Consider the following 24,277-nt stretch of genomic DNA (forward strand, 5'->3'; position numbering starts at 1 on the left):
TCTGGGTTATTACCCGATACCCAATCTAAGATAGCCTTTCCCCAAGTATGCTCAAGCACAGGCTGCTCTAAAAAGGCATCTTGTAGACATTCAACAAACTCCCTCTCTTGCAATCTGACACCAACCTGATTTTCCCAATCCCCTTGCATATTGACATTGCCCTTATTACATGCCTTTGCAATCTCAACCCCACTTCTTGGCTACTATTTTGAGGCCTATGTATGATTCCCACAATGGTTTTTTCACTCTTGTAATTTCTTAACCCCACCCACAAAGATTCAACATTCTCTGGCCCTATCTCACCTCTTTCTAAAGATGTAATTCCATCTCTTACCAACAGAGCCACACCACCGCCTATGCCTTCCTGCCTGTCCTTTTGATACAAAATATATTCTTGGGTGTTAAGCTCCCAACTGTGGCCTTCTTTCAGCCACAACTCCATGATGCCCACAATGTCATACTGACTAATCTCTAATTGCACCATGAGTTCATCGACCTTATTCTAAATACTACACACATTGAAGTACAGCACCTTCAGTCCTTCATTCTTCACCCTGACAGACATAGACATGCATAGATCAGTTGGAAAGTTGGGTAGAACATTGCAGATTAAATTTAATCCCAACAAGCATAAGATGATAAATGATGGGAGATCAAATAAGGTTAAAAGTAAATGGTAGGACATTAAAAATGTTGATTATCAGGAAGGCCAATGGGTCCAAGGCCATACTTCCCAGAAAGAAACAGTGCAGGTGGATAAGGTGGTAAAAACGGTATATATGGCATGCTTGCCTATAGATAGGTGAGGCACAGAATTTAAAAGTTAAGATGTTATGTCATAACTTTTCAAGCCACCTTGGATATTTTGTGCAGTTCTAACAAATTACAGATATGGTAAACACTGCAATATGAATACTAATGTGGTTTTCATTTGGTTCACATTTCCAGGAGGCAAGGATTTGAACGGGCAGACTTGGAATACACGGACAAATTGCAACATTATACAAGTGGTCATGGTTAGTGCAGATACCATCTTTTTATTTATTTATTCACCATGAACTAAAATTAGCAGAAAATTGGTGAGTAAATTGTTACACTTATCCTAGTATATTTCCAGATTTGACGCTACAACTAAGGATAGGCGATGCTTTTAAAAAAATTTGCTGTGTGACTACTGATGTATTAATGATTGTAACTTGCCCTTAAGGTGAAAGCAATATGTATTACTGTTGCCCACACTGTAATATTTTCAAGTATGGAAATTTTCCTCTGAATCCTCTTAGCTGTTTTAAGCACCATGTCAGTTTCTGCCATTTCTAACTCTGTTATTGTACATATATACTAATATTATGCATCCGATTATAATGACCTTGTATTAAGCTCACATTACACTCTGGATGTTCATTATTAGCAGTGTCAGCTCATATGGTAAAACTTTTAACGATTTGAGACAAATGTTTTGTGAAATATAAAACTGATTAGGGTTCACAACACAGCTCTGGCACAGTAGGATGGTACAGTGATGCAGCTGGAGGGGCCACTGCCTCACAGCCCATTGATCTGTGTTCAAAGCAGACTTAACAAGAATAGAAACATAGAAAACCTACAGTGCTATACAGGCCCTTCGTCCCACAAAGTTGTGCCGAGCATGTCCATACTTTAGAAATTACTAGGTTTACCTACAGCCCACACAAAATGCAGATGCTGTGGTTAAATTAGCATGTACAAACAAGCTGGATGAACTCAGCAGGTCGGGCAGCATCCGTTGACTGCTCATTTCAATGGATGCTGCCCGACATGCTGAGTTTACCTACAGCCCTCTATTTTTCTAACCTCCATGTACCTATCCAAAAGTCTCTTAAAAGACCCTATCGTATCCACCTCCACCACCGTTGCCAGCAGCACATTCCACGCACTCACCACTCTGAGTAAAAAACTTACCCCTGACATCTCTGTACCTATTCTATGGCTTCCACATCCTTCCTGTAGTGACGCGACCGGAACTGAGCACAGTACTCCAAGTGGGGTCTGACCAGGGACCCATATAGCTGCAACATTGCCTCTCGGCTCCTAAATTCAATTCCATGATTGATGAAGACCAATACACCATACGCCTTCTTAACCACAGAGCCAACCTGCGCAGCTGCTTTGAGTATCCTATGGACTCGGACCCCAAGATCCCTCTGATCCTCCACACTTTCCAAGAAAAATTTTTTTTAAACTTAAAGTTAATGTAGGATCAGTGTATGTGGGTGGCTGATGGCCAATACAAATTCTGTGGGCTGAAGAGCCTCTTTATGACTCTGACATAGTTAGCAAGAAAGGGCATAAAAAGATCTAAAGCAACCTTTCTGTAACCTAGAGTTGAATGTACTCTCATCACATTGAAATGTGAACTTATGCTTGAGCGAGTGTGGGAGGTGTTACACAGTACATTTCTCAGACATAGAAAAAACTCCCAAGAGTAAGAGGGCAGTGCTGTGAGTGAGTGGTGTTCATCCATTTAATGGTTTCCTCACAGGTGGGCCTGGTTTGGGTTTACTATCCTGGATAGCACTGGATACTGGATAGAAAAGCTAGGTTGATACAAACTCGGATACAAGGACCATAAGTCTGTTCAGCAGGGGGAGTAAAAACTGACCTTGAGCTTGGTGGTTATGCTTTCAGGTTTTTGTGCCTTCTGCCCAATGTAGGAGGGGGGAAGGGAGAATGTCTGGGATGGGTGGAGTCTTTGATTATGCTACCTGCTTTTCAGGGGTATCATAGAAGGAAGTTGTTTTTTCTGATGTGCTGAGCTGTGTCCACACTCTCTTCAGTTTCCTGTGATCACACACAGAGCTGTTCCCATACCAAGCCATACGAATCCAGTCAGTGCTTTCTAAGCTCAGACATGTCCTGTTATAGAGAAGCAATTGGAAGCCCTGCAACTGGTTGCATTCACACAGGGGCTGGTGCATAGTGAGGGCAATACTGGCAGATGAGATTCACTCTCCCGTGCCGGGCCCCATGGGGCGCAGCTGAGCACACCCCGAACAATCTGACTGCAAAGGAACGCAGCAGCAGCAAGATGCCAGTGCTGCTATCAGGGGAAAACCAGGCACGTTGCAGGGTATGGTTCAGGGAGCTGTGACATGCGCAGTGCCAGATCTGCAGGCCACTGTTTACCTGCTGCCGCCAGAGTCCAATTGGCAATGCAGGAACTGAATTCCTGCTGCATCTTAGGATGTCACGGTCGCTCCTGCAAGCACTGACTCCAGACACCATCCTCACCAGTGCATACAACCCTGAACTGCCAGATTGTTAAGCTGGTGCCTCATACACTGGACCAGTCTGTTGAATTCATCCTGAGGCATACCAGTATCTCCGAGCCAGCGATAAAGCCAGTATACAGAAATTATAAAATTTCTTCAAGCCATATTAATGTAGTTTTTAACAATATAACCATATAACTATTACAGCATGGAAACAGGCCATCCCGGCTCTTCTAGTCCGTGCCAAACGCTTACTCTCACTTAGTCCCACAGACCCGCACTTAGCCCATAACCCTCCATTTCTTTCCTGTCCATATACCTATCCAATTTTGCTTTAAATGACAATACCGAACCTGCCTCTACCACTTCTACTGGAAGCTCATTCCAAACAGCTACCACTCTCTGAGTAAAGAAATTCCCTCTCGTGTTACCCTTAAACTTTTGCCCCTTAACTCTCAACTCATGTCCTTTTGTTTGAATCTCTGCTACTGTCAATGGAAAAAGCCTATCCACGTCAACTCTATCTATCCCCCTCATAATTTTAGATACCTCTATCAAGTCTCCCCTCAACCTTCTATGCTCCAAAGAATAAAGACCTAACTTGTTCAACCTTTCCCTGTAACTTAGCTGCTGAAACCCAGGTAACATTCTAGTAAATCTTCTCTGTACTCTCTCTATTTTGTTGACATCGTTCCTATAATTTGGTGACCAGAACTGTACACAATATTCCAAATTTGGCCTTTCCAATGCCTTGTACAATTTTAACATTACATCCCAACTCCTATACTCAATGCTCTGATTTATAAAGGCCAACATACCAAAAGCCTTCTTCACCACCCTATCCACATGAGATTCCACCTTCAGGGAACTATGCATCATTATTCCTAGATCACCCTGTTCTACTGCATTCTTCAATGCCCTATCATTTACCATGTACGTCCTATTCGGATTATTCCAAATGCTACCAACATGTAGCATCTTACACTTATCAGCATTAAACTCCATCTGCCATCGCTCAGCCCACTCTTTTAACTGGCCTAAATCTCTCTGCAAGCTTTGAAAACCTACTTCATTATCCATAACGCCACCTACCTTAGTATCATCTGCATACTTACTAATACAATTTGCCACCTCATCATCCAGATCATTAATGTATATGACAAACAACATTGGACCCAGTACAGATCCCTGAGGCACATCACTAGTCACCGGCCTCCAACCTGACAAACAGTTATCCACCACTACTCTCTGGCATCTCCCATCCAGCCACTGTTGAATCCATTTTACTACTTCAATATTAATACCTAACGATTGAACCTTCCTAACTAACCTTCCATGTGGAACCTTGTCAAAGGCCTTACTGAAGTCCATATAGACAACATCCACTGCTTTACCCTCGTCAACTTTCCTCATAACCTCTTCAAAAAATTCAGTAAGATTTGTCAAACATGACCTTCCACGCACAAATCCATGTTGACTGTTCCTAATCAGACCCTGTCTATTCAGATAATTATATATACCATCTCTAAGAATATTTTCCATTAATTTACCCACCACTGACGTCAAACTGACAGGCCTATAATTGCTAGGTTTACTCTTAGAACCCTTTTTAAACAATAGAACCACATGAGCAATACGCCAATCTTCCGGCACCATCCCCATTTCTAATGACATTTGAAATATTTCTGTCAGAGCCCCTGCTATTTCTACACTAACTTCCCTCAAGGTCCTAGGGAATATCCTGTCAGGACCCGGAGATTTATCCACTTATATATTCCTTAAAAGCACCAGTACTTCCTCCTCTTTAATTGTCATAGTTTCCATAACTTCCCTACTTGTTTCCCTTACCTTACACAATTCAATATCCTTCTCCTTAATGAATACCAAAGAAAAGAAATTGTTCAAAATCTCCCCCATCTCTTTCGGCTCCACACACAGCTGTCCACTCTGATTCTCTAAGGGACCAATTTTATCCCTCAGTATCCTTTTGCTATTTATATAACTGTAGAAACCCTTTGGATTTATTTTCACCTCACTTGCCAAAGCAACCTCATATCTTCTTTTAGCTTTTCTAATTTCTTTCTTAAGATTCTTCTTACATTCTTTATATTCCTCGACCATCTCATTTACTCCATGCTGCCTATATTTATTGTAGATATCTCTCTTTTTCCAAACCAAGTTTCCAATATCCCTTGAAAACCATGGCTCTCTCAAACTTTTAACCTTTCTTTTCAACCTAACAGGAACATAAAGATTCTGTACCCTCAAAATTTCACCTTTAAATGACCTCCATTTCTCTATTACATCCTTCCCATAAAACAAACTGTCCCAATCCACTCCTTCTAAATCCTTTTGCATCGCCTCAAAGTTGGCCTTTCTCCCATCAAAAATCTCAACCCTGGGTCCAGTCCTATCCTTCTCCATAATTATACTGAAACTAATGGCATTGTGATCACTGGACCCAAAGTGCTCCCCAACACATACCTCCGTTACCTGACCTATTTCATTCCCTAACAGAAGATCCAACACTGCCCCTTCTCTAGTTGGTACCTCTATAACTTGCACTTTCAAAGTTGTGCATACAGATTCATAATTCATGATTGTGTGAATACTGATTACTGTGCAAAGCTCTCAGAGATGGAATCATAGTTTCAGAATTTCAATTAAATCTTTGGTTACATCTTCCTGGTCAGTTGGATGAGGCTGCTATAATCTGTCTCTATTTCCTAATTAAATGTTAGCATTTTGGCCAGGGAGATTCACCTCAGGAAGTTCTTAGATTCCAGATATGTGTGAAATCACAAAAACATCATGAAAGAATATTCTGGGTTTTTTTCATTTTACTGACTAACTTTAGGTCAATAGTACTACCTGAATACTTCCACAGTAAAGCTTTTAGTAACTACAATATCTCAGTGATACCTTGATGGAATATCTTCACAGTTCCATTTTCTCTTCACAGTGACACCTGGTATGAAGATTTACATTGACCCTTTCACTTACGAGGATCCCAATGAGGCTGTAAAAGAATTTGCAAAAGATATTGACATATCAAGTGTGAAGATTGAACAAGTCATTGGCGCAGGTATGCACATGTTCTATGGTCACGTTTTCTTTTGAAGCAGTAGGATAATGGTTCCTGTGTTGCATCAGGTTAGATAGAGTAACTTGCTGGTATAACTAAGTATAGCAAGGGCTGCACTCAGCAATTTTCAGCCTGTTGAAGAGTGGGAAGCAAAATTGAAGTTTCAGATCAATGACTTTTATAAAAGCTGAGATCCAGTAACTTTTCAGTCAAAGTGGAGTTTTCAGGTTTAGTACAAAATTGATAACAGGCCATAGCAATCAAATGATTTGGCGGACTGACATCACAAAAGGATGGTAAACTAAGAATGGGTGGCTCGGCAGGATAAAAGCAACCCACCAGCAATTAAACACGGACTCATCATTTAATAGAAGGAAAACAGACAGGACATGGTTAGATCTACCTGCTCTAGGATTGGTTCGGTCAATTGACAGCAGCATTTATTGCAAGAGAACAAAACAAACTGCAGATGCTGGAAATCAAAAATAAAGATAAAAATGCTGGAAGCACACTGTAGGTTAAGCAGGATCTGAGGAGAAAGACACCAAAGTAATATCAAAAACTTTCTCAGAACCAGCAAAGATGCAAGAATTGCAAAGAAGCTGGAGAAGTAATATACAGGAAAAACTGAATATGGGGTAGGGTAAGTCCTGGGTAGAAATGGTGTGCAGAGAGAGTTCAGAGTGGAAAGGGGGAGCAGAGTGGATCCAGGGTGGAAAGGGTGTGGAGAGGTGGTCCAGGGTGGAAAGGGTGTGGAGAGTGGATCCAGCGTGGAAGGGGTGTGGAGAGTGGATCCAGGGTGGAAGGGGTGTGGAGAGAGAGCCCAGGGTGGAAGGGGTGTGGAGAGTGGATCCAGGGTGGAAAGGGTGTGGAGAGTGGATCCAGGGTGGAAGGGGTGTGGAGAGTGGATCCAGGGTGGAAAGGGTGTGGAGAGTGGATCCAGGGTGGAAGGGGTGTGGAGAGTGGATCCAGGGTGGAAAGGGTGTGGAGAGAGAGTCCAGGGTGGAAAGGGTGTGGAGAGGTGGTCCAGGGTGGAAGGGGTGTGGAGAGATGGTCCAGGGTGGAAAGGGTGTGGAGAGAGAGTCCAGGGTGGAAAGGATGTGGAGAGAGAGTCCAGGGTGGAAAGGGTGTGGAGAGTGGATCTAGGGTGGAAAGGGTGTGGAGAGAGAGTCCAGGGTGGAAGGGGTGTGGAGAGTGGATCCAGGGTGGAAAGGGTGTGGAGAGGTGGTCCAGGGTGGAAGGGGAGTGGAGAGTGGATCCAGGGTGGAAAGGATGTGGAGAGAGAGTCCAGGGTGGAAAGGGTGTGGAGAGAGAGTCCAGGGTGGAACGGTTGTGGAGAGTCCAGGGTGGAAAGGGTGTGGAGAGTGGATCCAGGGTGGAAAGGGTGTGGTGAGGTGGTCCAGGGTGGAAGGGGAGTGGAGAGTGGGTCCAAGGTGGAAAGGGTGTGGAGAGTGGGTCCAAGGTGGAAAGGGTGTGGAGAGAGAGCCCAGGGTGGAAGGGGTGTGGAGAGTGGATCCAGGGTGGAAAGGATGTGGAGAGAGAGTCCAGGGTGGAAGGGGTGTGGAGAGTGGATCCAGGGTGGAAAGGGTGTGGAGAGTGGGTCCAAGGTGGAAAGGGTGTGGAGAGAGAGTCCAGGGTGGAAAGGGTGTGGAGAGTGGGTCCAGGGTGGAAAGGGTGTGGAGAGGTGATCCAGGGTGGAAAGGGTGTGGAGAGTGGGTCCAGGGTGGAAAGGGTGTGGAGAGTAGGTCCAGGGTGGAAAGGGTGTGGAGAGTGGGTCCAGGGTGGAAAGGGTGTGGAGAGTAGGTCCAGGGTGGAAAGGGTGTGGAAAGGTGGTCCAGGGTGGAAAGGGTGTGGAGAGAGAGTCCAGGGTGGAAAGGGCGTGGAGAGAGAGTCCAGGGTGGAAAGGGTGTGGAGAGAGAGTCCAGGGTGGAAAGGGCGTGGAGAGAGAGTCCAGGGTGGAAAGGGTGTGGAGAGAGAGTCCAGGGTGGAAAGGGTGTGGAGAGGTGGTCCAGGGTGGAAAGGGTGTGGAGAGTGGGTCCAGGGTGGAAAGGGTGTGGAGAGTAGGTCCAGGGTGGAAAGGGTGTGGAAAGGTGGTCCAGGGTGGAAAGGGTGTGGAAAGAGAGTCCAGAGTGGAAAGGGCGTGGAGAGAGAGTCCAGGGTGGAAAGGGTGTGGAGAGAGAGTCCAGGGTGGAAATGGTGTGGAGACGCGGATCCAGGGTGGAAGGATAAGTTTTGGAAGATGCCATCTCATTGATTAGTTTTGAATAGAAAAACAAAATCATGACACATTGTGTAAGAATCAAGTTAATGGTGCGTCAGCCAAGGTCCAGCCATCCACAGCACCTTCTTCTGACTAGGCTAAACTCTAAATCAAAAAAACATCAGAATAATCAATATTTTTAACATTTGTTTCTCACAGCTCTCGTAGTTGCAGGTTCTGGTAATGTTCATTTTGTTTACGTTTGCCATTTATTTATTTGCTACCTACTCATTCTCTTTGCAATTCTGTTTAAAAGCTCATAGTCAAAGTATGTTTATTTTCAAAGTATGTATACATTATACAAGCTTGAGAATCATCTTGTAACAGGCAGCCACAAAACAAACACAGCCAAATGAAACATATGTTTATATACACATAAAGAAGGGTATCCCAGCATAATGGACAGAGAGTAAAAACCACATCATGCCCATAAAAAAGAACCTGTAAAAAATGAAAGAATAAAAGTACCCAAAAAAGAAACTGTCAAGCACTGAATGTGCAATGAAAAAAAATCATGCAAACTCTAACTGCAAGCAAATAGTGTTTCTGAGCTCAAGTCCACAACGAGAGTCCTAGACCCATTATTCAGTGCAGAGCCGACTAAACGTCAAGGAGCAGCAATCTGAAACGGCCCTCAACACCTTTTACTTTTAAATCTGGTCCCACGCTTAAATCTCCGTCCAAACAACGGGTTCTGCCGCTTGGATATGCTCTGAACCCTGGACCCGCAGCTTTGATTTGTCCTGTGCCCGACTCTTCACGCTCCTCAATGCTTTTGGCAACAGTCCTACTGCCTCACCTTGCCTTGGGAACCCACATTGAATTGCTCCAAGTCGAAAGGGAAGTTACAGACTATTAATTGTGATGATTGTTTGCCAGGAGAAGTGTGAATAACAAAGTATTTAGTTAGTTTGAGTATCTTTGAAACTGCTGATCTCCAGGGATTTTCACACACAATAGTCTCTAGAGTTTACATAGTGTCAAGTCAAGTCAAGTCAAGTCAACTTTTATTGTCATTTCGACCATAACTGCTGGTACAGTGCATAGTAAAAATGAGACAACGTTTTTCAGGACCATGGTTTACAGTACAAACCATGTACAAAAAACTAGACTGAACTAAGTAATGAAAAAAAAAACAGAGAAAGCTATACTAGACTACAGACCTACCCTGGACTGCATAAAGTGCACAAAACAGTACCGGCATTAGAATAAATAATAAACAGGACAGTAGGGCATGGTGTCAGTCCAGGCTTCGGGTATTGAGGAGTCTGATAGCTTGGGGGAAGAAACTGTTATATAGTCTGGTCGTAAGAGCCCGAATGCTTCGGAGCCTTTTCCCAGACGGCAGGAGGGAGAAGAGATTGTATGAGGGGTGCATGGGGTCCTTCATAATGCTGTTTCCTTTTCGGATGCAGCGTGTAGTGTAAATGTCCGTGATGGCGAGAAGAGAGACCCCGATGATCTTCTCAGCTGACCTCACTATCCACAGCAGGGTCTTGCGATCCGAGATGGTGCAATTTCCGAACCAGGCAGTTATACAGTTGCTCAGGATGCTCTCAATACAACCCCTGTAGAATGTGATGAGGGTGGGGGTTGGGAGATGGACTTTCCTCAGCCTTCGCAAAAAGTAGAGACGCTGCTGGGCTTTCTTTGCTATGGAGCTGGTGTTGAGGGACCAGGTGAGATTCTCCATCAGGTGAACACCAAGAAATTTGGTGCTCTTTACGATCTCTACCGAGGAGCCGTCGATGTTCAGCGGGGAGTGGTCGCTCCGGGATAGTATGGTAAAAAGGATCAGCTATGATCTTATTGATTGAGTGAGAGTAGCCTGTTGCAGTTTCAATTTCTTATATGTTTCTGAAAAAAAAGTGAACATAGAGTGGGAATTGTCCTAACATGGAATCAAGATCAATAACGTAAATTATTTTAAGACGTTCTATACAGGCAATTTCTGATTAATTCTGGGAAGATGATAATTCCATGTTTACAACCTTTGTGCCCCATCATGGGAAACTGACCCAAACAATACCCATGAGACAATTATTCCTTTGGTTTTCCCACCAGGTGAATTTGGAGAGGTGTGCAGTGGGCATCTCAAGCTACCTGGAAAGAGGGAAATATTTGTGGCTATCAAGACATTAAAATCTGGTTATACAGAGAAGCAGAGACGGGATTTCCTGAGTGAAGCAAGCATCATGGGACAATTTGATCATCCGAATGTCATACATCTGGAAGGAGTGGTCACCAAAAGCAGTCCAGTAATGATCATCACAGAATTCATGGAGAATGGTTCACTGGACTCCTTCCTCAGGGTAAGATGTTCAGCTACTGTGTGTTCTTTCGGGAGATATCAGACAATTTTCTATTGAAAAAGAAATTGAAAACCCTTCCAATTCGACCTGTTTCCATCAGCAAATAGACAAAGTCATCTAGCACTTCCTTACTAGAGTGTATTACAGAGAATCTTCGTTCAGAAAAGAACATCAGAACAACTCAATGCAGGAATACCATGTCTGTGCTAAATGATGTCAGTCTAATTACTCCCATTTGCCTGCACTTGGTCTATACCACACAATACACTGCCTGTACACCTGCCTGCCTAGATATCTCCCACACATCACCGTTTATCTGCTATCTGCACCCTCCCTGATACCACATTCTAAGCACTTACACTGTGAGGGAAAAAAGCTTACCCTGCAAATCTCTTTAACGTTTTCCTTCGCACCTTGAAGATATCTCCTCCAGTATTTCACACTTCCTCCCTGGGAAAAACTCCCTCTAACCTATGTATGCCTCTTGTTATTTTATATAGTTCTGTTGAGTATCCCTCAGCATCTGATGATCAGTCCAAGTTTGTCCAAACTATCCTTTTAGCTAATATGTTCTAACTAAGTCATGCAGGATGCTGCAAACCACTTCTAGATCCTCTCCAAAGGCTCCACATTCTATCTGTCATGATGTGATGAGAACTGCAGATAATACTCCACATTTGACCTAATTAAAGTTTTATACAGCTGCGGCATGACTTCCCAACTTCTACATTGAATGCTCCAACCAATAAAGGCAAGCCTACCAGGGAAAAGGCTATCTTAGATTGAGTATTGTCTATCTTAGATTTCATTAGTCAGCTTAACATAAACAAAACCTCAGGAAGCAGTGATCATAAATTCATTTTGCAATTGAAGAAGGAGAAGCCCATAGAGGCATGTGAGAAGAGCTTGCCAAGTGGATTGTTCAGGGATACTGGAGGGGATGGCAACACAACAAAGGAGCCTGAAGTTTCTGGGAATAGTTCACAAGTGGCAGGATAGATATGTCCCACAGAGGAAGAAGTTCTCAAATGGCAGGGGTAGACAACCGTGTCTGACAAGGGAAGTTAAGGACGGCATAAAAGCCAAAGAAAGGGCATGTAAGGTAGCAAAAATGGGTGAAGTTGGGTGATTGGGAAATTTTTAAAATCCAAAAAAAGGCAACTAAAAAAGCCCTAAGAAGAGAAAAGATGAAATATGAGGGCAAACTAGCCAATAATATAAAGCAGGATACTAGAAGTTTTCAGTTATATACAGAGCAAAGGGGGGGGGAGGGGGAGAGTTGATACTGGACACCAGAAAATGATGCTGATGAGGTAGTAATGGGGGACAAAGAAATGACAGATGAACTTAATAAGTTCTTTGCTTCAATCTTTACTGTGGAAGATCCTAGCTGTATGCCAGAGCTCTGTGAGCTCTCTCCTGCTCAGGGAGCAGGAGTGTGTGGCATTACTATTACAAAGGAAAAAGTGCAAGGCAAACTGAGAGGTCTTTAGGTGGATAAGTCACCTGGACCAGATGGACTACATCCCAGAGTCCCGAGAGAGGTAGCTGAAGAGATAATAGATGTATTGGTCATGATCTTTCAAGAATCACTTGATTCTAGCATGGTCCTGGGGGACTGGAAAATTGCAAATGTCACTCCACTGTTTAAAAAGAGAGGAAATTATAGGCCAAGTTAGTCTAAGTTCAGTGGTTGGGAAAGTGTTGGCGTCCATTATTAAGGATGAGGTTTTGGGATACTTGGATACTAATGATGAAATAAGTCAGACTCGACATGGTTTCTGTAAAGGGAAATCTTGCCTGACAAATCTGTCACAGTTCTTCGAGGATGTAACAAGCATGGGAAAACAGAGTGTGGCAGTGGATGTCATTTACTTAGATTTAGAGAAGGCATTTGTTAAAGTGCCTCACATGAGGCTGCTTAACAAGATAAAATCCTATGGTGTTACAGGAAAGATACTGGCATGGACAGAGGAATTACTGACAGGCTGGAGGCAGTGAGTGGAAATAAATTGGGCCTTTTCTGGTTGGCTGCCAGTGACAAGTGGTGTTCCTCAAGAATCAGTATTGGAACCGCTACTTTTCACATTGTTTGTCAGTGATTTAGATAATGAATTTTATGGCTTTGTCACAAAGTTTGCGGATGATATGAAGATAGGTTGAGGGGTAGATAGTGCTGAGGAAGCAATGCAATTGCAGCAGGACTTAGACATATTGTAAGAATGGGTAAAAAAGTGGCAGATGGAATACAGTGTTGGAAAATGTATGATAATGCAGTAGTCTCTGTAGTAGTAATGATAATAGTGTAGACTGTTATCTAAATAGGAAGAAAATTCAAGCATCAAGGAGGAAAGGGACTTAAGAGTCCTTGTGCAAGACCCCCAGAAGGTTAATTCACAGGTTGAGTCTGTGGTAAAGAAGGCAAATGCAATGTTGGCATATATTTCAAGGGGAGTAGAATATAAAAACAAAGAGATAATGCTGAGACTTTATAATAGTCAGGCTGCACTTGGAATATTGTCAATGGTTTTGGGCCCCTTATCTCAGAAAGGACATATTGTCATTGGAGAGAGTCCAGAGAAGGTTCACAAGGATTATTCTGGGAATGAAGGGGTTAACATATGAGGATCGTTTGGCAGCTTTGGGCCTGTACTCACAGGAATTCAGAAGAATGTGTTGGGATCTCATTGAAACCTACTGAATATTGAGAAGACTAGATAAGATGGATATGGAGAGGATGTTCTCTCTGGTGCGGGTATTGAGAACTAGAGGGCACAGCCTCAAAATTGAGGGGTGACCTTTTAGGGCAGAAGTGAGGAGGTTTCTTTTTTAACCAAAGAGTGGTGAATCTGTGGAATGCTCTTCCACAGACTGCGGTGGAGGCCAAGTCCGTGGGTATATTTAAAGCAAAAGTTGATAGATTCCTGATTAGTTGGGGCATCAATGGATGGTGAGATGTAAATGGGGTTGAGTGGGATCTGGGTTCAGCCATGATGAAATGGTAGAGCCAACTCAATGGGCTGAATGGCCTAATTATGCTCCTATGTCTTATGGTCTTAACCATGTCAAACACCTTCTTTCCCACTCATTCGACTTCTTACCACGTTCAGGGAGCTATGGTCTTGCACACCAAGATCCCCCTATACATTATTGTACTTAAGAGTCCTGGCCACAATTCTATCCAAAACATTAATACATAATGCTAACAACTTGGATTCTAGTATTGATTCTAGTGGAACACCACTGATTACCGCTAGGGTGGCATGGTAGTATAGTGGTTAGCACAACGTTTGACAGGACCATCAAACCAGGTTCAATTCCTGCCGCTCTCTGTTAGGAGTTTGTACGTTCTTTCCTTGATCAAGCTGGTTTCCTCTGTTATGTGTGATGAGAAAACCATGGGTAGATGGGGTCCAGAGTTGACCCCCCCCCCGAACTATGCTGCTAATGAGAGAGAGAGATAAAGAGGGGGAGAGGCACCATGCTACACATGCTGATAATGAGAGAGACACAAGGATTTAAAATTATGGCTTCTCCGCTGATTGTTGACTTTACTTCCAAGGACTTTGCCTGTTTGTGTGAATCCTTGCTGACACAGCAGAGTGATGCCAGGTGCCTGCTGAGACAGGAGGAGTGGCCAATTTGATGGACATGATCAGTTGATGGATGGCTGGTACCCCCGGCAGGGGAGATAAAAGACGAGTCTGCTGAGACACAGGCAGACACGCCACTGAACACTGAACGAGTGTTGTGCACCCACAGGAAGGTGGGGGCTTGGAGGATTGATTTGGGGGGATCAGTCAGAGGCTCACAGTGTGTGAAACCAGGCCGGTGGGGGCTTGTGTGTGTGTCCACCCACACCTGGGTGATGAGCCCACCACTGAAGAACGGTCTGGCTTGGAACGGAGGGGTCATAATCGGTGACCACAACAGTACAACGGAACAAGAAGACAACGGAAGGTTTGCCTGCTGCAGCTGCTCATCTCCCTCTCTCTCTCTCTCTCTCTCTCTCTCTCTCTCCTCTCTCTCTCTCTCTCTCTCCTCTCTCTCTCTCTCTCTCTCTCTCTCTCTCTCTCTCTCTCTCTCCTCTCTCTCCTCTCCTCTCTCTCTCTCTCTCTCTCTCCCTCTCTCTCTCTCTCTCTCTCTCCAACATCACAACAGCAACTACCTCAATCCAAAATGAACTGAACTCTGCATTATCTTAAGACTATTCATTTACCCCTAGATTACGATAGAGCTTGGTTTTGATTCTTATTTCTACACTTCTGTATTTATTATTGCTAACCTGTTTTATATGTATATTTGCATTTTTGATACTGTATTACTTAGTTTACTAATAAACACCTTTAGTTACAGTATCACCAGACTCCAACGTATCATTCCATTTCTGCTGGTTTGGTAACCCGATCACGGGGTACGGGACACCTCTAAGTGCTCTGGTTTCCTCCTGGAATTCAAAAAAACCATACTTCATTGCAAATTGTCTGGTGATTAGGCTAGGATTAAATAGGGGGATTGCTGGGCGGTGCAGCTGGAAGGGCCAGAAGGGCCACTGTATCTCAATATATATAAAAAATAAATTACAAACCTCTAGTCAGGGTAACAGCCCTCCATCAGTACCCTCTGGCTTCTAAGACCAAACCAAATGTGTATCCAATTTACCAGTTCACTGTGAATCCCATATTACTATTTAAACATCTGGACCAGCCTATCCTGATTCCATGGTACTCTGTGAGAAACAACTGTCAGGTCACCAAGCATGCAGAGAGAGATAATATTATGGTAATACCTTTTCATTTTTATTTTTCAGCAAAATGATGGGCAGTTCACAGTTATACAGCTGGTTGGAATGCTGCGAGGAATCGCTGCAGGAATGAAATATCTGGCAGAAATGAGCTACGTGCACAGAGACCTTGCAGCCCGCAATATACTCGTTAACAGCAACCTCGTATGCAAGGTTTCTGACTTTGGATTGTCCAGATTCCTAGAGGAAGACACATCAGACCCTACATATACAAGTGCTTTGGTAAATCACACCTTTAAAAATTTTCAGTGAGTTTGGGTAATATTGAATGTTGTTCCCAAAAGTTCTTGCCCCTACCCCCCAACAAACCCTGTCTTCTCCACTTTGTCTTGTGCCAATATTTTTGCTATTCATCAATTTATCTTGTGCCTTATTCTTTATATTGATGCCATTTTCCATGCTCCCAGTTAGAATGAAGGAAGTGGTTCGGGATTCTGATTCAGTATTCATCTGGAGTTTCCAAACAATTCTTCATTTAACAATAAAACAGCTGCAAAGCACTGAAGCAATAGCACAACTCAGAGTATAAATGTTTTGTGGCATTACTCCATCCTGTTTCTTGTTACCATATTGAAGCCATTTGTCGTCTGTACAGCGTAAGTCAAGTCAAGTCACTTTTTATTGTCATTTCAACCATAACTGCTGGTAAAGTACACAGTAAAAACGAGACAATGTTTTTCAGGACCATGGTGCTACATAAAATAGTACAAAAACTACTCTGAACTACGTAAAAACAACACAGAAAAAAAACTACACTAGACTACAGACCTACCCAGGACTGCATAAAGTGCACAAAACAGTGCAGGCATTACAATAAATAATAAACAAGACAATAGGCATAGTAGAGGGCAGTAAGTTGGTGTCAGTCCAGACTCTGAGTATTGAGGGTCTGATGGCTTGGGGGAAAAAAACTGTTATATAGTCTGGTCGTGAGAGCCCGAATGCTCCGGTGCCTTTTCCCAGATGGCAGGAGGGAGAAGAGTTTGTATAAGGGGTGTGTTGGGTCTTTCATAATGTTGTTTGCTCTGCGGATGCAGCTTGTAGTGTAAATGTCTGTAATGGCGGGAAGAGAGACCCCGACCTCATTATCCCCTACAGGGTCTTGCGATCCGAGATGGTACAATTTCCGAACCAGGCAGTGATGCAGCTGCTCAGGATGCTCTCAACACAACCCCTGTAGAATGTGATGAGGATAGGGGGTGTGAGATGGACTTTCCTCAGACTTGGTCATCTGTTTCTTCTCCCAGAAATTTTTCCTCATTATATTTTTAAATGGCTTTCCCTTTCTCCTTAGACTGTAACTCTTGATCCTGGGCTCCCCAGCCACTGGGCAGCCTTCCTATGTCTAAATTGTTTGGGCTAGGATTAAATCAGGGGATCTAGTAGGTTTCTGTGAGATTTACTCTATAACTCTTCTAAACTCTGAATAAAATCATCCTAACTGAATCAGTCTTCAGGGATGAGTCTGGAAAGGCTTGCCAAACTCTTTCTATAACAAAAAAGTCTTTCTGCAATTAAAATCAAAACTGCACATGATACTCAAGCTCCAGTCTCACCAAGGTCCTATACAACTGTAGCAAGACATCCCTGCTCTTGTACCTGAATCCTCTCACTAACAAGGCCACTGTACAATTTGCCTCCATATCTGTCTCCTGCATCTGCGTGCTGCTCTGCAGCAGCTGGTCCCTGAGGGCAACTAAGTCTTGTTGTACCTCCCCCTTTCCCCTTTATCACCATTCTGATCATAATCTACCTTCTTCCTATTGCCACCAAAATTTCACACTTATTCAACCTAGGTTGCAATTGGAATGTATCTGCTCAAGCCATTCAAATCAATTTAGAGCTTATTTGCACCCTCCTCAGGGTTCATCCTCTTGCCCAGCTTTGTGCTGTCCATAATTTTTCAGATGTTACATTTAACTCCCTCAACCAAACCATTAGTGTGTCTTGTGAATTTATGGGGTCCCAGGATTGGTACAGTACAAATCGTTGACTTGTAGTGTATCACTTGGAAAACATCTAAAGACTCTAATCAGCCAGTTCTCTATTCAACACCTTATCCCAATTTCATTGCTTTAATTATGCATGCATTCTAAAGCTTTTCTAAGATGATTCACATCCACTGGTTCTCCCTTAGCTACTCGTTACATCCTCAAAATATTCCAGTTGAATTGTCAAACACAGTATTCCTTTTCAAATGTAGTCTTAGCCCAAAATATTGACTGTTCATTTCCCTCCAGAGATGCTGACTGACCCGATAAGTTTCTTCAGCACATTGTGTGTGCTCCAGATTTCCAGCATCTGCAGTATCTCTTCTGTCTTGTGCTTTCAAATTCATCTCGACTTTGTCATTTCCAGTCACCCCTTATCCTAATGGTTACCCCAACATTTGTAGTGGCCTGTAATGTTCTCCTCAGCAATAATATCAGGCTACTTGGCCATTACATCCCGCTTTCTTTCTATCTCCTTTTTCTAAATAGTCACCACCCTCTAATCTGTAGGAACTGTTCCAGACTTTAAAGAATGTTGAGAAATCATCTACAATGTATCCAATATTTCTCAGGCCATTTCTTTTAATTCTCTGAGATTCAGCCTATGAAGGCTGTGAGGATTTATCGGTCTTTAATTCATTCAGTTTCCCTAACACCATTGTCCCATCAATACTCTTGTCATTCAGCTCCCCTCATTGGACCATCCACAATACTTCTGGGAAGTTACTCGTATCTTCATTTGTAAAGGCATATCTCAAGTAATGTTTGAAATAGAAACAGAAATTGCTGGGAAAGCTCACCAGATCTAACAGAATTTGTGGAAAGAGTTTGTCGTTGTCTATCCACTGTCAGGACCTTAAGTAATGTTCTCAGTCTCTCAAGGCTAACTCATGCCTCACACCTTCACAATATCCTTTCTTTAGGTTCAGGACCCTAGTCTCAGAATCGTCTTCTCATTCTCCATCTTCATGAAGAAATCTATCAGTGTTATGGCTGCTCTGCTTCACATGACCCCATGCACCAGGTTTATTATTAATCCTTTCTTGGTACACAGTACCCAGTCTAAAACAGCTTTCTCTCCAGGTGGTTCCTCAACATATTGTTCCAAACTATCATCATCATCAGTACACTGCAGAAATTCACCCTCTACATTGTTCCTGGTCATTTGTTTTGCCCAATCTTCATGTAGATTGGAGTTATCCATAATCATTTGTACTCGTTTTGCCTAAGTTTCTAATTCCTTGTCCGTTGCTGTCCCCTGTATCACTGCTGCTGTCTGAATATCTGGGTGCAACCCCTATTGATATTTTCTGCCATTTGGTATTCCTTAGCTCCAACAGTACTGATTCACTTCATAAATTTCCTGAGTCATATAGCAGGCTTTACAACAAACTCATTTACACTTCTATTCTTGCACACTATTGTGTTGATTATGTCTTACCTACGCTACTTTCTTTCATGTTACATTTGCCTGTCCTTTCCGCGTATCGAGTCTCCTTTGGTGTACATTTTCTATCCCGTATCACCCTGTAGCTGTGTCTCTGTAATCACCACCATATTCAATCCATTTGCATTTATTTCTACAGTTAATTCATAATTTACAGTAGATACCTTGTGTATTGAGACTCAGTGCCTTTGCGCTTGCCCCCTTAACATTCTTCATCATTTTGTACTGTGGTCCTTCTTGCCTTCTTCCTCAGTCTGTTCTTCCTCCACCCTTGCCTATCAGTTTCCTGTCTTCTTTCCATCCTCGGTTCCTCCTGCTCATCTGCTCTGCTAAGGTGCCCCCTTTATCCATCCAGTAAATAGTCTAAGTGTTTCCAACCTAGATGATCCTTTATGTTGCCATGCCAGTGTTAATGTAATTGTAACGAAAATGAACTCTATTAGCTCCAGTGTTTAAAAGTGCTTTTGTTTTGCTTTCAGGGAGGGAAAATTCCAATCCGCTGGACAGCTCCAGAGGCCATTCAGTACAGGAAGTTCACATCAGCCAGTGATGTTTGGAGTTATGGTATAGTCATGTGGGAAGTAATGTCCTATGGGGAGCGACCTTACTGGGACATGACCAATCAAGATGTATGTTAATTTCTCTATTGTTTTATCTTGAGACTTTTGAAGAGATTGTAAATTGTGACTCTGTAAGGTCCATTGTCTGTATGTAGTAATTACTGAACTGTGTCTTCCCTCACTACAAAGTGAAAGAACATGCACTTATTCATACAGGGTATGAGGAAAAACCCAGTAACTGCAATCAGTCGGTTCAGTGTCAATGTAGGGAAAGTTTAACAAATACTAGTTGAAGGCACTGTGGTAATAAATAGTCAGGGTAAACGGGCCATTTTCAGTACACCAGAGGGATCAGTGCCGAGGTCTCAATTATTTCATATCAATGTTAGTAATTGTTAAAGAGGATGAGTGTATTGAAGCCCTATTTAACAAGAATCTGCAAGGGAATTTGGATGAGTGAATGGATAAAAATGGCAGAGTATGATGACCGGAATGCACGGGTATCCTACCAGCTCAACATTCCACGATGCAGATTTTACTTTATGAGGTGGAATCAGCCCTTCTGGCCCTACAAGTCGCAACCCTGAACAACTCCTGATTTAACCCTTACCTAATCACAGGACAATTTACAACACAATTAATTGTATGTCTTTGAACTGTGGGAGGAAACCGGAGCACCAAGAGAAAACCCACACATTCCATGGAAAGAACGTACAAACTCCTTACAGAGGACAGCAGGATTGAACACTGAATTCTGATGCCCTGAGCTACAATAGAGTTGCGCTAACCACTACGTTATTGTGGCACCCAGATGTGACAGAGATACAGTAAGCGAGGAGGGGGTGTGTCTTTTCAATAAGAGAGATGTATACTTAGCCATATGTAGAGGTGACTTTCCAGGGGGATTGACCAGTGAGGCCAAATGGTAGAACTTAGAAACAGAAAGAGGAAGGCACTCTAGTTGGCTGTATTATAGACCCTCGCCCAATAGTCAGCAGGAGCAGGTGTTTAGAAAGATTGGTCACCGTTGTAAGAATCAGAATCAGGTTTATTATCACCAGCATGTGACGTGAAATTTGTTAACTTAGCAGCAGCAGTTCAGTGCAATACATAATCTAGCAGAGAGAGAAAAAAATAATAATAATAAGTAAGTAAATCAATTATGTATATTGAATAGATATTTAAAAATGTGCAACAACAGAAATACTGTATATTAAAAAAGTGAGGTAGTGTCCAAAACTACAATGTCCATTTAGGAATCAGATGGCAGTTTGTGAAGAAGCTGTTCCTGAATCCTGAATCAGGTAGATTCTGTATCTTCTACCTGATAGTAACAATGACAAAAGGGCATGCCCTGGGTGCTGGAGGTCCTTAATAATGGACACTGCCTTTCTGAGACACTGCTCCCTAGAGATGTCCTGGGTACTTTATAGGCTAGTGCCCAAGATGGAGCTGACTAGATTTACAACCTTCTGCAGCTTCTTTCGGTCCTGTGCAGTAGCCCCTCCATACCAGACAGTGATGCAGCCTGTCAGAATGCTCTCCACGGTACAACTATAGAAGTTTTTGAGTATATTTGTTGACATGCCAAATCTCTTCAAACTCCTAATAAAGTATAGCCGCTGTCTTGCCTTCTTAATGACTACATCAATATATTGGGATCAAGTTCGATCCTCGGAGATCTTGACACCCAGGAACTTGAATCTGCTCCCTCTCTCCACTTCTGATCCCTCTATGAGGATTGGTATGTGTTCCTTCATCTTACCCTCCCTGAAGTCCACAATCAGCTCTTTTGTCTTACTGACGTTGAGTGCCTGGTTGTTGCTGTGACACCACTCCACCAGTTGGCATATCTCACTCCTGTACACCCTCGCGTCACCACCTGAGATTCTACCAACAATGGTGGTATCGTCAGCAAATTTGTAAATGGTATTTGAGCTATGCCTAGCCACACAGTCATGGGTATACAAAGAGTGCAGCAGTGGGCTAAGCACCCACCCCTGAGGTGTGCCAGTGTTGATCGTCAGCGAAGAGCATATGTTATCACCAATCCGCACAGACTGTGGTCTTCTGGTTAGGAAGTCGAGGATCCAATTGCAGAGGGAGGTACAGAGAACCAGGTTCTGCAACTTCTCAAGCAGGATTGTGGGAATGCTGGTATTAAATGCTGAGCTATAGTCGATGAACAGCATCCTGACGTAGGTGTTTGTGTTTTCTAGGTGGTCTAAAGCTGTGTGGAAATCCGTTGAGAATGCGGCTGCTGTTGACCTATTGTGGTGATAGGCAAAATGCAATGGGTCCAGAATAATGAGGTTATATTAATGGGAGATTTTATGTAGCAGTTAGCGTAACGTTTGCAGTGCCAGCAATCAGAAGATCAGGATTGTATTCCCGTCTCTGTCTATAAGGAGTTTGCACATTCTCCCCGTGACTGGGATTCCTCAGCGTGCTCCTGTTTCATTTGTCACATATACATCAAAACATCAAAACACACAGTGAAATGTGTCATTTGTGTCAGTGTTTGCGATGTACTGGGGAAGACTGCAAGTATTGCCATGCTTCTGACACCACTTAGCATGCCCATAACTGAATAACCCTAACCTGTTCACCCAGCTTGGGAGGTTGCAATACTGGACCTTCTCTTAGTAAGTCAACTAACTGATGTGGCAGTCAGAGAGTACTTTGGTTCCAATGACCATAATTTTATTAATTTTAAGATGGTGATGGGAAAGGTCTGTAGCTTAGGGTCCTAAACTGGAGCAGAGCTAATCTGGGGGGAGAGGGGAATTAGGTAGGTTCTAGTAGAGTTTGATTGGAGAGCATGTTTCAAGTGAAAGGAACAGAAGAGTGTGATAGTGTGTCCAAGAGTGCATGTTCCTGTTATGGTTAAGAGTAAACACAGAGTGCATTGCAGATGCTGTGGTCAAAGCAACACGCTGGAGGAACTCAGCAGGTCAGGCAGCATCTCTGGAAACGAGCAGTCAATGTTTCAGGCCAAGACCCTTCATCAGGACTGAAAAGGGAGGGGGCAGGGGCCCTATAAAGAAGGTGGGGGGAGGGTGGGAAGGAGAAGGCTGGTAGGTGCCAGGTGAAAAACCAATCAGAGGGAAGATCAAGGGGTGGGGGAGGGGAAGCAGGGAGGGGATAGGCAGGAAAGGTGAAGAAGGAATGTAAGGGGAAAGCACTATGGGTAGTAGAAGAAGGCAGAATCATGAGAGAGGTGATAGGCAGCTGGAGGAGGTGGCAGAGTGAAACTGGGATGGGGGAAGGGAGAGGGAAGGAACTACTGGAAGTTGGAGAGTTCAATGTTCATGCCAAGGGGCTGTAGACTACCCAGATGGTATATGAGGTGTTGCTGCTCCAACCTGAGTTTGGCCTCATTATGGCAGTAGAGGAGGCCATGTATGGACATATCCAAATGGGAATGTGAAGCAGAGTTGAAGTGAGTGGCAACCGGGAGATCCTGTCTGTTGTGGTGGATGGAGCGGAGGTGCTCGACGAAGCGGTCCCCCTATCTGCGTCGTGTCTCACCAATGTAGAGGAGGTTGCACCGGGAGCACCGGATGTAATAGATGACCCCAACAGAATCACAAGTGAAGTGTTGCCTCACCTGGAAGGACTGTTTGGGGCCCTGAATGGTGGTAAGAGAGGAGGTGTAGGGACAGGTGTAGCAATTATGCTTGCAGGGTTAAGTGCAAAGTGGGAGATCTGTGGGGAGGGATCTGTGGACCAGGCAGTTGGGGAGGAAACGATCCCTACGAAAAGCTGAGAGGGGTAGAGAGGGAAAGATTTCCTTAGTGGTGGGGTCCTGTTGAAGGTGGAGGATAAGATGCTGGATCCAGAGGCTGGTGGGGTGGTCGGTGAGGACAAGGGGAACTCGGACTTTTCCTTCGCTACATTGACGACTACATTGGTGCTGCTTCCTGCACCCATGCTGAGCTCATCAATTTCATCGACTTTGCCTCTAACTTCCACCCAACCCTCAAATTCACTTGGTCCATCTCAGAACACTGCTCTCCCCTTTCCTGATCTCTCGGTCTCCATCTCTGGAGACAGACTATCCACTGATATCTTCTATAAACCCACTGACTCTCGTAACTACCTCAACTATACCTCTTCCCACCCTGCCAAATGCAAAACTGCTATTCCCTATTCCCAGTTCCTCTGTCTCCGCCTCATCTGCTCCCAGAATGAGGCTTTCCGTTCCAGGACATTTCAAATGTCCTCTTTTTGAAGGATCATGGTTTCCCTTCTGCCGTCATCAATGATGCCCTCACCCGCATCTCCTCCATTTCCCACACTTCGGCACTCACCCCATCCTCCCGTCACCACAACAGGGACCGAGTTCCCCTTGTCCTCACCTACCACCCCACCAGCCTCCAGATCCAGCATATTATCCTCCACAACTTCTGCCACCTTCAACAGGACCCCACCACTAAGCACATCTTTCTCTCTCCACCCCTCTCCGCTTTTCACATGGATCTTTCCTTCACAACTGCCTGGTCCACACGTCCCTCCCCATAGATCTCCCACCTGGCACTTATCCCTGGAAGTGTAATTGCTACAT

General features: G+C 43.7%; 1 protein-coding gene across 2 annotated transcripts in view; it reads left to right on the plus strand.

The window, feature by feature from the left end:
• LOC140718199 (ephrin type-B receptor 2) overlaps window positions 1–24,277 on the plus strand; it is a 443,811-nt gene that overhangs the window by 398,093 nt on the left and 21,441 nt on the right. For both annotated transcript variants that reach the window (XM_073031645.1, XM_073031646.1), the window contains exons 9-13: window positions 949–1,016; window positions 6,214–6,336; window positions 10,661–10,908; window positions 15,719–15,934; window positions 19,630–19,779. In XM_073031645.1, coding sequence (XP_072887746.1) covers window positions 949–1,016; window positions 6,214–6,336; window positions 10,661–10,908; window positions 15,719–15,934; window positions 19,630–19,779 — 805 coding nt within the window. The remainder of the gene's footprint in view (window positions 1–948; window positions 1,017–6,213; window positions 6,337–10,660; window positions 10,909–15,718; window positions 15,935–19,629; window positions 19,780–24,277) is intronic.

The sequence above is a fragment of the Hemitrygon akajei genome, chromosome 29 (assembly GCF_048418815.1).
Source record: "Hemitrygon akajei chromosome 29, sHemAka1.3, whole genome shotgun sequence".
NCBI lineage: Eukaryota > Metazoa > Chordata > Chondrichthyes > Myliobatiformes > Dasyatidae > Hemitrygon > Hemitrygon akajei.